At 30.9% G+C, this 14,835-nt stretch overlaps 1 protein-coding gene across 11 annotated transcripts in view; it reads right to left on the reverse strand.

The window, feature by feature from the left end:
* LOC132950196 (tropomyosin Per a 7.0102) overlaps window positions 1–14,835 on the reverse strand; it is a 32,955-nt gene that overhangs the window by 8,271 nt on the left and 9,849 nt on the right. For 4 of the 11 annotated variants that reach the window (XM_061021488.1, XM_061021483.1, XM_061021493.1 and 1 more), the window contains 2 exons: window positions 8,527–8,660; window positions 5,652–5,769 (listed from right to left, as the gene is read on the reverse strand). In XM_061021488.1, the coding sequence (XP_060877471.1) occupies window positions 5,652–5,769; window positions 8,527–8,660 (252 nt within the window). Of the gene's footprint in view, window positions 1–5,651; window positions 5,770–6,038; window positions 6,157–8,526; window positions 8,661–10,692; window positions 11,341–14,835 lie in introns of those variants that run through there. The other 7 variants (XM_061021486.1, XM_061021485.1, XM_061021487.1 and 4 more) reach the window with 4 other exon arrangements.

Genomic DNA, 14,835 nt, shown 5'->3' on the forward strand with positions numbered 1-14,835 from the left:
ATATTAATATTACTGATTAGGAATGTATAGGTATGTACAGTCAATATTATATGCAAAGGAACACCAAAGACAGTGAAATTGTTAGTTTTCGACGAGTTAAACAGAGAACAAACCACAAACAGCCTAACGAGTTATCCTATATTATTTTAATATACTTAATTATGCAAACTGTAGGTATGGCTTCTATAACAAAATTACTATTGAATCCAAGTAAACCGACTTTATAATATATACGACGATAACGTTTTACAATATAAAGATTAACATTTAACTTAAAATTACATTACACATTAAAAAAATAAATATTGAGTGATATACTAGCGACGTATTTTATAAACAGACGTATACAAAAAAAATTAATTTTAATTGCGTATCTAGTAAAAAAAATGTTTACATAAAATCAACCAGCACGATAAATACATAATATATTAGCGGATACATTGCATAATAATTATTATAAGTAATAACACGTCAAAATATTATACTCATATTATTATTTTATGACGAATACCGATTCAGCCAAGACACTCAGTAGTTGTTATTTTTATTATATTTGTAAACAAATACAAAACAGTAACAATACCAGTTATTTGAAATCGGTTGTACATTACCATTACGGATGCACAATGCCTTATTATAAAAAAAAACGTGTCTTAGCTGAACGAGTTTACAACCAATAACTACATACGTAAACTTTCGCGACGATTACAAACTGTGTCCGTTCACGAGATAACATTCGAAACTTCGAAAGAACTCCACATGTAACGATAATAATATTTCATAATAAACAATTAAACGAAATTCGTCAATCGTCTAGACAAAAATTCGAATGATTATACATTCTTAAAACTCGGAAAAATTAGATTAGCTCATGATACTTCCTCAAAATTGCACTCATTCTGTGTGCTAGGGAACATCTTGTAAATTCAAAACGTTTTGCTAACATTATAAATTGTCTAGAAACTGTTATCATTTTTTATTGGTAAACCAATTGTATACAGAGTGATTATTTAAAACGTAACACGTTAACATTCGTCGTCCCGTATATTATGTTCGTCAAGTTTTTACAGTTTATTTAATAGTGGCGACGACTGCCAAAGCTGTCAATCTTTAATTATTTTATTACAAAATAAAAAGAGAAAAAAAACGTTCGATATTTTTTTGAACATTTGGCGTAGGTTTAATATTAAAGTTGTTTTTTTCACATAATAGTATTTCCAAGAATATTTAGACAGTAAAAAACACTAGTGGCAGAGGAAACTCGACGAAATTGTTCAAAAATACTCCGCTTATCAAATCGTTGTAAAGCTCAAAAGATATAAATAGAAAGCTATTATTTCAATATTCGTTATATTTTATAGATGAACATTTCATAAAAATATTCCGCTTGAAAGGCTGCCACACAACATTTGTTTTCTCTAGCAACAAAAGTATTGCAGTATTACGTACTTCCACGATTAGGACTCTCAAGTTCAGTTTAAGGAAAAGGGACCACCTATAGTACGTTTTATAGATAAGGTTATTTCCTATATATTGGTATAGGTCCAATAGTTTTTTAAATTTTTATAATGATAAACATGTTTTAATTTAACTTGTTTTTAACCATTAAAAACTTCTTAAAATTGAAAAAAAAATCTATCCGGCCAATGCACAGGAATTATACTTATCTAGACTATAAGAACATCGTAAATAATAAAAGGTTTAATAGATCTATTTGCCTTTAAGAGGACGCTACACGGCCATTCGTTGTCTCCGTCTTGCAAATGTGTAACATGGCAAATTTACGTCCAGAAAATCACGTTCAGGCGTTCAGCTACGTTAGTTTAAACATTAGAGTGAATCGACCTATTATGAAACTTGATGTTAAGAACATTATCTGTGTTGAATGTGGGTTTTTTTACAATAGTTAAATTTTTTAGCAAGTTATGCGTATATAATGTAGTGTAAATTAAAAATGCTCATTATTCACTTAAAAACTGAGTTATCGTAAAAAACCCACATTCAAACAAAGATAATGTTCTTACCACCAAGTTTCGTAATAGACCGATTTACTCTAATTTTTAAACTAACTGAGTTAAACGTGATCTGCTGAGCGTAAATTTGCATTCTTACGCACTTGTAAGACGGAGATAACAAATATCTGCGTAGCGTCCTGTTAAATGAACGTCGTGGAAGTACGGAATACCAAACCCAAAAACACAAATTTCGAGTGAGGGACGTCGAGCGTATACTATATTATAGAATCACTCTGTATAATAAAATATTGTAACGACCACGTTGACAAAAATGTGGACAGCCTCGACGACAGGAATTTCGACTGGTCGGCGAAACAATAATGTTTTATTATCATCATTACCTACATTTTAAACGTATTCTTTGTATTCTCCTTCTTATAATATTATTCATAGAGCGAACATAACACACGACGTCAACGTACGAAATATCCAAATGGTCTACTTTTTGTGTTTAAACAAAATTATGTCACGTCCTATTATTAATTTAGACATATTATGATATTATTAGATACCTACGTCATATTATTATTATTATTATTATTATTATTATTATTATTATTATTATGTCGTCATTGGCTATCGTACGTAAAATACCCATTAACGGGCAAAACGATTTTTTGGACGGCGTGATAATTGATTATTCTTAAAAAAACAAAAATATATTACATAATAATATAATATTATTACATTAGTTTGTGATTGAAGTTAAAAGTAATATAACTATCATTAATGTATGCTTTGTACGTACAAGGTACGCATGTAAGTAAAATAATTTCATGAATATGATGATATTTGAATCGGAATTGTTGTTCTTCGAAACATTATACGAAAAGCAACATTACCGGGTAATTATTTCAACTGGAGTTTCGAAAACAATGACTAATCAAACGTGTTTTTAAGGACGATTCACATCGGTATGAGTGTTTTAAAATTATTTCTACTGGATTATTTAATATTTTAATTTTACAGATCTACATACCTGTAGACATAGAACCTACGAGTTACAACATCGTATTATTATTATATTGTATAATATGATACGCATACATAAAAACGTAAAGACCTTGGAATTATAATTTCGTCGCTTGTGTAAAATTTAAACACGTCGAATGCATAGGTCGTGAGAAAATGATAATAATTTTTTTCACATTTATGTATATTAATATAATAATATGTGTGTGGGACAGTAGAATGTAGATAAGAGGTAACGAAAACGCCGATTAGCACCCATGAAAAGAAACTTAATTAATTTGTTGTTAATGCAAAACAGGAGGGACAAAAAAAATAATAATATAATATTAAATTCTTAGTCCCTCCCCACAACGATATAATCTTGTTATATTTTGTCCAAACAAGGAGATCGGACGTTACACCGATAAAAAGTTGTTATTCCCATAGGATTTTCTAGAAAACGACGAATATTGCGTCCGAACGATTATAATATTTATAACTGAATAAAATTGATGGCCGTCGATCATAGAAAACTTAAAATAGGGCATAGGGTTTGGTGTATAACCATCGATGTATTAATTTAATTTTTCATGAGACACATACGTCATCAATATGCGATTACCACCCCCCGGGAGTCTAACCATACTCTTTTATCGTAAACTGATACTGTTTTGTAATATTATAGGCCAACAATTTTTCTGGAAGACTGATCGCAAAAATATTATGACGTTATTGCTGTTATAAATTTATTTTGCGTTTAGCCGCTATTACATTCATAAAAAAATCTGTACCTATCCCTCCCAATCGAAATGCCTTGTACTCGTATACGGATTTGCTAGGAACAACGACGTCTGAATCGGTTTTCTTTGAACTGTTAATATTTTATAGAATCTACCAGTCTTTCATTCGATGTTTATAAGACGCTCGCAGTGTACGTCGTTTCAAGTATTTTTCAATACATATAATAATAACAGAATGTGTGTATTTTCGAAGAAGAATTATGATAATGGATGAAACTCATTCCTCGGACAACAAAACCAGTTCTCTCTTTTACAGACCGAATACACCCTTTTCCCCGGTTACCGTCGTGTTGAATATATTATTATTATTACACATACAAAAAGCATGTAACGCCCGTAACTCTGTCGTACCGTCATTTTACAAGTAAAAATCCTATTAGAGATGATTTTTTGTTTCTTCATATTATAAAACAATCCGAGGAATGCAAATAGTAACTATACGCCACCATAACGTTTAACATTTATTATTATTATTATTATTATTATGCCGTTTTTAGTGTACACAATCTTCAACTGAGATTTCACTTAGATCGATTGATTTGTTATACTGTAATTTTATTGAATGCCACATCGCGTCCACTAATCGACTATGAGCTTTTGTTTTTAATTTTTAATTTATTATCGTACTATACAGTCTTGGGTGGACATATTTTTTTTCATCGGACTACGTCAATCTGTAGTTTTCGTAATTTATTTTAAACACCGTAATACCGACAACTCTATGAGAACTCCTCTTACAATATTAATATGGTATATACGTCGTAGACACTGGCTGAATATAACATTGTAGTCACTAGTCACAACAGAGTCAATGATCACCTTTCAATTTCTCAATTTTTAACAAGACAGCTCATATTCTTAGAAGCATAATATTATAATATATTATAATAATTATTATGATACTAAAAATGTTCAAAATAATACAAAAATAAATTAAAACAGAAATACTGATTTATTCAGTTACACAAGAAAAATAATATATCAAACAACTCAAATATTAGATAAATTATTAAAACTCCCATTAGTTTTTAGCCAACTTAAATTAATTACCAAAACATTAACATTGTGAATAACAATAATAAAATAATAATAGGTACTATTATTCATTATCATTAAAATCAAACAGTTTTGTAAAAGTTTGTTATAAACAAAAAATGTATACATGTAAAAAATTACGCGTGTAACATTAATTACGTAAGATTACGATTTATTAAGTAGTACAATTTCATAGAATAATATATATCAGAACAGCTTTTTTTGATATCGACTTTCGAACAAATAAATTTGATATAAATTTTAGTCTTATAATAGAATTATGAATACATAATAAATCATATGTTATTTTTCATTAATTAACACAAAAATAAAATTCGACACTTAAAAAATATGTAATCATTTTCTTACAATATTTTTAAAAACAAAAACATAACAGAAAAAAAACTTGACAATAGTTCTTAAAACTTATAACAGCCTATGTCAATGGTATATAATTTTGAAGTAGGATATATTTTAATATCTAAAATGTCAATATTACTTGGATTCGATAAAAAATGATAATTAGGTAATGTAAACAATTTAATAATGGTAAAGTTTAAATACACAAAACAATAAAAAATAAAAATAATTGTTTGCACAAACTTCCAAAACTCATAAAAATATACCAATAGCGAAAACGCCGATATTTTTACTGATGGTTTTTTTATTATCTTTAAGCCATTAGTAATGAAATTTCCATTTTATGGACTCATTTGTTTTCACACAGATTTTATATGAGTCACATTATGCCATATTACAGTTGCATACAACTGACATTTGTAAAATTATTGATTAGTAAAATTCAAGTGAGATAACGATTTAATAGTGTTAGTAACACACTATCGTTCACCTCATCATATTTCTTATCAGCTTCTTCAGCCAAGAAGCGGGCTTCCTTTAGCTGATTCTCCAAGGCATCCATACGTTCTTCATCGGCCAAACTGCGGTTTTCCAACACCTTACGTGCACTATATAAATCCCAACCAATAAGTTACTCCCTACAAATCTAGAGCTTAAATTGTACCTATCAATATATTTATATATCTACTCAAGGGATTTATAACTCCTAACAAAAAATCTACTTATTTTAATTTTCCTAACCAAATCAGTCAAATGAACAATACCTACAGTGTCCATGTAGCCACGTCGTGTTTTTGTGCTTATCAGGAATATAAGGATAAGGTTGTAAAATAATTTGAAACACAATAAAAAAAATACTCAGATGCTGTTATTTTACCTCCTCATATTTTTTGTCAGCCTCCTCGGCAATAAGTTTGGCTTGTGCCAATTGAGCTTCGAGAATGGCTACTCGGTCATCCTCCATATTTGTTCGGTTCTCCAATGCTTTTCGGATCCTTTTAATTTACAAACAACAACTCATCAAACAGATGCACACACAGCGTTATTGTTTTAGCGGGTAAGTAGTATATAATAAAGATAATTTAAACTAGTATTTTCTACTTGAAAACAAGTTAGTAAGTAGTGGATTATGTAATACATAATAGTTTATGATTTACCTATTTTCTATTAAGTAGTAGTATTTACCTATTTCCTAATCAGGAATCTAAAATGAAATGTTGGTTTATAAGCTGTTGTCTATAGTGAAAGTATTAACTCATTTGATGTATAAAAGTTGTATAAACTATAAAATAAACAACTACTTAATGCAATGATTTTGAAGAAATCAAGTGAATAACAAAAATAATTAATTTTAATAATAACCTCAAAAAATTTGGATAGTACAAATTTATAAAAATTGATAATCAATTGCATATTTATAAATTTAAATAAATCACTGAACACTAATCAGACAAATTTGAATACAAGATATAAAATAATATGTAGGAACCTACATTTTAAACAAATTTCTAAGAAAGCAAGGTTTACAAAAAATAAATGTATCCATCATTTCATTTTTGAAATATTAGTATTAATTCAAACCATAATGGATGTGTAACTAACATGCAGAACTTATTTAGGTAATGAAATAAAAATAATTTAAGTTTTAAAAATTTCAATAAGATATCTTATAGTATAGATTATAGATACAACACAAATATTAATTATATCATTATCTCAACACATGAACAAATAGTAGGACTATATTATTATCTATTATAGATACAATTATTTTTTTTTTTAATCTATATATTATACCTTTTAACTTTATCATTATATAATTTACTAATCTTAAATTTATAGTTGAAGAAAATTTCCTTGATATAAATGTAAAGCATCTCTGATACCTACTGGTTAAAAAAAACATAGATATCATTCTTTATATTAGAATAGACTAACAGAGTATCTGTAGTTGTACTTAAATTAATTTAAATTTAATTATGTATACTTATTACTAAATAAACAGGCATGTCAGTTAGATAACATTGCGCATAAAATATTCCACAGACTTTGAATAAACGCTCAAGTATTGAACACTATAATATTTAACATTATACATTTGATATGGTTAGGCGTTAGGAACATGCACAATGATAGTGAAAATTAAACTTTAGGTGACATGCCTATTTATTATGTCTATTATACCTACCTAGGTGTTTTTAATAATTTTTATCAATTCTGTATACAAATATTTAAAATTTTGAATACCCAACACAAATAAATATTTAAATTAAAGATGAAAATTTCCAAAGTATACGGTATACCTATTTCAAAATTGTATTTAGCAAGAAATAAATATTTATACAAAGTTAATTCAGAAGAATATATTATAAGATATTAGTTTTATATTGACTTTTTAAGGGGATTTGAATAGGAAAATCTAATGAAAGTTTAATAAAAATGATAATCTAACAATTTAAATAGGTACATATTTTAACAACCTGCATTTACCAAATAAAATTAAAAAAATATCCCATATAATTATGGTTATTGATAGGTATATAGTTACAAATGTATAGATAAAAACTGTTTTGTACCAATGCCAATCAAAATATGATTTTTAAAAACTAACCACATTTTTATAATAAATTGAGTGAGATTATCTAAATATAAGTTTTTTTAATTTGAATAAGTTCAGTAGTTTTCAAGCATTTATGATGAAACTATCATTATATTATCTTTATTCACAGCAAGTTTAATTTATGGTTTTTACATTTGATTTACATGCACACAACATTCACTTAAGGAGGTTTTAATAAAATGTTTAAGAACTGATGTTAGTTATCAATTATCATAGTATTATAAGTAAATGATTAATAGCATTTTTAAACATAGTTAATACTACATCTTGCAAATTAAATCAGACAAAACATTGGTAATGGATATATATTGGTAATTTAAACTTACCTACATAAAGACGACGTGACAGAATTTACAAGATAATGTAAATATAATGATTTTTAAGATTTTTAAATGTATACTATACTTAATGAGCCTATTAAAATATATTTAACTAAACATACCTCTACCTAGCATATTATAATAAATAATTTTAATTTTACATTTATTATCTGCTAGGATATAAAATGTCTAATTTAAATAATATCACAAGTAGTATTTAATCACATTGAATAATTGTATTTATCTACAAGATAATATCATAGTAATTGGTTTTTAACATTCAAAACCTATTTGATATTATTAAAATAAATATAGGGACTAGTAAATGTATTTTTGAGATCAAAATATAACCTAAGATGAAATCTATGCGAGTCCTAGAATCCTGAAACACTAATACCTTTGACAAACATTTAACACACACTTACCGTTCAGACTCATCAGCAGCTTGAGATGCCTCGGCCAACTTAGCAGTGGCCGTGGCCAAGCGCTCTTCAGACCTTTCAAGGTCCTCTTCCAGCAATTGGATACGCCTGTTAAGTGCAGCAACTTCACTTTCAGCCTGTAATAAAAAATTAACAATAAATATTTAGCATAATGCTGTTAACGTGGGGGGAAATAATTCATAGATTTTAATACAGGATTGTTTACATAAAAGTAAACATTATGTAAATACAAATATAAATATCCTATTTTATACATATTCAGGTGTAAAATACCAAATTAACAGGAAACCCAACCTAGGCCGTAACTTCCTGAATTCACAGCAGACAAAACTGTCTGTACATTTAACACACATGAAGCCCATTGTTAGGATATAAATTATTTCATCACGCCTCATCGTTCCATAAATAACCTTGAATGATCAGCTTAATTTTACATACTACAAAACTGTTTAGTTATTTAACTCAAAGTTTGTATGCAATAATGCTCGTGTTTAAATTCCCCTATCATATTATCAGTGTTATGAATGTTTAAGGTCTGTTTAAGATGTCACATAAATAAACATTGAATTGAATAAGTTAGGTATAACTCTTATGTTAATTTATTTTACCCAATAATAAATAACAATTAGGTATTTATATTATATTGTATTTGATCAATGATATTAAAAAACCAGTGATATGAGTTATGGGTAATTTCAAAATATGTGGACTATTAGTCCCACGGTATAACATTTTAATTATTACACAACTACAATTTTTAAAGTGCAACAATCAATAAAATATTCAGATAACATTTATTTTTTTTAACAATTAGGTAATTAAAATTTTTTTCCTCGACTAGTTATGAATAATTAAGTTCCATATAGTTAATTGCTAACAATATATTAGATTATTGGTTTCTATATTTTTAATCTTGGTTTCAATAGTTGACTAATGACGGGACTAATGACTAATGACTAATGGCTGATTAAATTTCAACAATAAATCATAATTTTCTTGAATGATGTATGAAAAATTATTTTCTTAACTTTAAGCAAAAATCAAAATATGAGGTTCCTACAAACATAAGGTATGTTTACCAACAACACATATAAATAGATAATGTCGTTTTTTTTTCTTTATTCATAATAATAAGTAAACCAACAATAACTAATTTAGTATATGTCTACATAGGTGATATAGCCATTAATTGTTGAATATTTGCATTAAAAGTACTAGGTAAGGTTACTTTACATTTTGAATTCTAAGTTTAGATCGGGGTTTAGATCACAAATATGCATATTCAACAGCTATTATGTATTAAAACATGTCACAATAACGATCATGAATCAAATGTGCTCAGTTATATGTTTTGTTTCCAATTATCATGTTGTTTTAATCTACAATAGCCAAGTGAATAGCCAAATAGGGTATGTAACATGAACTAAACATGGAGCCAATAACTTACCAAATTATCAATAAAATTATGCAAATACCTACCTATTATACATATAAGATAAGTCCATTTTTACGTTAACATTTACGCTTATACTAAATCAACTATTTGATAAATATATAGAAAATATTATCGATTACATAATGAGTAAAAACTTTTAGATATACACTGATAACTTTTTTGTAGGATAGACAAAGTTAAGTCATATTTATTTTATCAATAGTAAATAAATCAATCAACTATAGGATAACCAAACAGGTAGGTATTGAAATGGAGTAAAAATCAAAATCCATTTACAATACATATAGCCACAAAGGCAATTACAATATTTTTTCATCTGAAATTCAAAAGTGTACCTAATACAAAATATTTCTAAAAGAATGTGTAAACAGCAGTAGGGTTGAGTATGATATCCTTCGAACGGAGGATCTTAGGTACCACCCACTAGTATCAGCCCTAGTCAACAGCGAAACGGTATAGGGCTCAAGATATGAAATTCAAAAACAGTTTGGTTGAACATCGTTGACACATTATTATTATGATCGTAGTCAGTATTCCTATTTTCTAGATACAAAAACACTGAGCTAAAAACTACGGACGGAGCAGTCGTGATGGGGGGAGGGAGGTGTTTTTCCAAAATCACGCGTAACCACGATAATATTATTACATAGGCAGGCGTATAATTATTTATTATGTCGGAAAACTCAACGTACTTCCTCGCGTCTCATGACCTCCATCTGGAGTTTCTTGTGGAAATCCTCGCACTCCTCCTTATACCTCTCCATCTCCTCTTTGGTCTGACGCATTTTTTTCTTCAGCACGTCCAACAGCGAACCCTGCTGTATGGTGGTCATGGTGACTTCGCGCCGGGGTAGGACACACGACCAACGAACAAGACGACCGGAAAACCGCGCACTTACGTCACCACCCTCGTGTGCCTGACCGGGAATAGACGTGAAAACAACGTCACGTAAACTACGCTTTTGGGACGACGAGGGCGTTGTTTTATCACGTTGTCCGGGAAAATCGGACGGACGACGGGGCAGCGGGTGAGCCGGCACGCGTTTGTCGCGGTAACGGACGGACGGACAACACACACAAATCGCGAACACACAAGCTAACGCACACTGAGTCACTGACACCGGGAACAAGTCCACAACCACTGACGGTGACTGGAGAGTGGTGACGACGACCGCTAATATTTTTACGTTGGTTACGTGCAATGTTCGGTTACGGGGACGCACTGCAGAAGCCACACACACACACACACACACACGCGCGACACGCACACTCGTTCGCTCGCTAACGGCCAACCAGTAACCAACCAAACTATATTATACGATAATATTATTATAACATAATATATATATGTATATAATATTATTGTATTTACGATAATAATAGTAATAATAATACCTACGACGACGGTTCGTCGAACGAATACAATACTCGCGCACAGTGCTCACACACACTCACACACACACGTACGCGGGTCATGCGCGCGCCCCGCCCCGCCCGCCAGAGTGCCGGGGCGGCGACGTACCGTCGGGGCGGTGGCCTTGCGGGCGACGTTGCCGGATTTCGACGGCGCGTCGCCGGGTCGGTGCGGCGGTAAGTCCGCTCGTATTTGGCGTCGACCGAGACCGGCCGGCCGGCGCAAAAATATCTCGAACTGGTTCCGCGGACGGTCCTGCGCGTCCGCAGAAATCTCGTACCGCGCGGCTTTTCCACAAACGCGCCGCGCCACCCCTCGCCCCCCCTTCCACCGGTACAAAAGCCGCGCGGACCGGGACGGGACTCCGCCGCCGTCTGTTGAGATTCCGAACTCGTCTTGTAACGATCGGCCGGACCATAATATGCTAAATATGGTAATGTTTCGTCGTTGATTATTGTTACGCGCGCGCAAGGGTCGTGTGCCACTGACACGCACGACAAGTGTTTCGCCAAATAAGGGGCGGCGGCGTAGACTTTTCGCTCGCAATCATCATAATATACGTTCTCTTCTTTTCGCAACACCTGCATGTCATGACGTCCCGTGTGTGTTCCGACGATGTTTCGCCTTTTACGTACAACGGTATTATAACTATTGTTATTATGTACACCTCTAAACCTCTTCTATACACCGAATAAGACGACACTCGAAACACGACGGACGAGTTATCCTGCGGGGGGGGGGGGGTCGGAATGAGGGGTACAACAAAACTTTGAGGCTCGGTCATACGACAAAATATGAAGATGTGTATTTAAAAAATGCGTTTAGAGCAGTCAAGGGACAACGAGACAAAATCGCTTATTTACACATTATAACGTGGCCATGTTTTCATGCAGAGTATATAAGCCGTTACAGTTCTTATGAAATGCAAACCATCACGTTATTATCTGTGAATACTTTTTGTACGCGTGAATAGCGTGAGTCGTGAGTGTATGAAACGAAACGATTTATATTCATTAATCATTACTGTGCATTTCACGAACACAGATTTTAATCAAGGGACTTTAAAGAATTCAAACTGTTTGTTCCAACGGTTTGAAGTTTGTGCAGTGTTTGCACGGTTATGAGAAATTCTTAGATGTTTAAATAAAAGTTGATAAAAAATAAGGACGCAACACAAAAATGCATCAGTTTTTCACCACACATTAATCAAAATAAATTCCTAAATATTATTTAAATCTACAATCTGCCATACCTGCTCAATCAAATGTATAATATATTATCATTAAACTTTTCGTATTTTTGTTCGTTAAAACTTAAAACCTATTCAACAACACGTCATATTATACGAACATCGTTAATGTTTTTCTCTATTTTTAATTCGTATAAACAAACACGGACACGTGCAAATTCCAAAGTGCGATTTATTACAACGTTAATTATTGATTTATAGACAAAGATTATTTAGTTGTATGAATATTAAATGAATATTATTTACTACGTATTAAAAAATTATTACAATGGTCAATTTGTTTTAGCAAAGTATGCAGTGTGATTGTTGTAAATTGTAAATTCCCCACAACCTATATTGAAAGTATGTTTCATATAATAATTGGACTTGATTTTATAATCACCCGGTATGAGGACAAAAATGAGTTAATGAAAAAACGCTACATATTTTAGTTGTACTACACTCATAGACTTATTAATATAATATATTAATATATATATATATTAATATATTAATATATATTATATATTAATATATTAAATATTATTTATAATATATTTTTGTATAGGTCTATAACTTACTACACTTGAGTACTTCACAATAACTATTATTGATGATACAAATATATGATGTTTTTACGATGCATAATATATAAACAAAAAGTTATTTTTTACAAAACCACACGCATTTTCGAGTTATATCTATACGCCTATATTTGACCGGTCACGCGGTTTTGTTTTCGATTAGCCACACCTACTGTATTAGGCACTAGGCAATGCCGTAACTCCCCTTGAAACGGTTTTAACTTAACAGAGAAAGAGAACCATAAAACACGAAAAAAAACAACATAAATCAATACACGTGTAACCGGTGAGTAGTAAAACAGTAAAATACTACCTATAAATGCGAACGTGCGACCAACTAACTACACCATAATATTATATAAAATAGTAAAATGCATTATTATATGTGCAGACAGCCGCCGGTTGTTGTCGATTCTTTACAATGAATTTTATATTTATATGATATTTAATTATTGAATTATACGAATAATAATAATTAGGGCACGTATTTTGTTGCAATTTTTCGGAATTGCCAAGTTATATATTTTTTTCGTGCCGATACAACACATTGCAATTATAGTCACGTAATTTTACTTTTCTAATTATTTTTTGAGCAGTTTTATAAAAATTCAATCTACGTAATATAATTATCGAATTGTAAATAAGTATCAAGTACAATATTTACAATAGTCAATATTACATGATTGATGCACTTGTTGTCCAATGCAAAGATGTTTAGATTGTTTCAATTTCTTTTTAATACTTATTTACTAAAATTATCATTTAAGAAATGAAAAATGAAAATAGATGTGAAACATTATTGAATGTTTATTCAAAGTATACTGTTAGCTGTAAAGTCAAAAAACAAAATTAAAATTAACATTTATAACGAAACTCTTTGTTATTTGTTATTTTTTTATACTATAGCAATCAACTTTGATAGTTGTTTACTACTACAACATCTGTGCCCTAATAATAATACACCTAGGTTATGATTTAATATGGTCGTCCGGTATTATGATGGGTTATCGTTAACGAGACGTACAGCACTTATGCGAAAAAAAAATTATCAAAAACCGTTACTATCTCCGTCGTCATCGTCGGGTTGTCGATATCGCGGAATGTTAAGCGCAAGGCCGCATATTTTGGCGTATCTACCGATTTGCATATCAGTGGCGTATTTGTGACGTTCCAAAAGGCGAAATGAGGAGAGAATAGTGTAAAAACACACTAAAAACACTTACAATACAGTAGATGACTAGTAAAATTGTTGATCATACATTCATAAAAGATTGTCAACAAGTAACAACGTATTTATAGAATCTGATCATTGAATTGTTGGCGAGGGGGGGGGGGGGAGATTAATGCCCACCAGCACCCAGACCATCAGTCAGCAAATACGCCACCGAGGACTTGTTGAATGCGTATAAACGGTATGACGATTTCTCGTGCATTGTAATAATAATAATATTATGTAGTGCCTAAGTATGATGTGCCAACAACAAAAACGACGACGACGCGCGATGTCAATCATAATAATATTATATATTACAATAGTAAAAACTATGGGGCTGCGACGACCATAACCACTATAATAATAGCGTACGTTATAATAGCGGCGGCGTCATAG

The sequence above is a fragment of the Metopolophium dirhodum genome, chromosome 8 (genome assembly GCF_019925205.1).
Source record: "Metopolophium dirhodum isolate CAU chromosome 8, ASM1992520v1, whole genome shotgun sequence".
NCBI lineage: Eukaryota > Metazoa > Arthropoda > Insecta > Hemiptera > Aphididae > Metopolophium > Metopolophium dirhodum.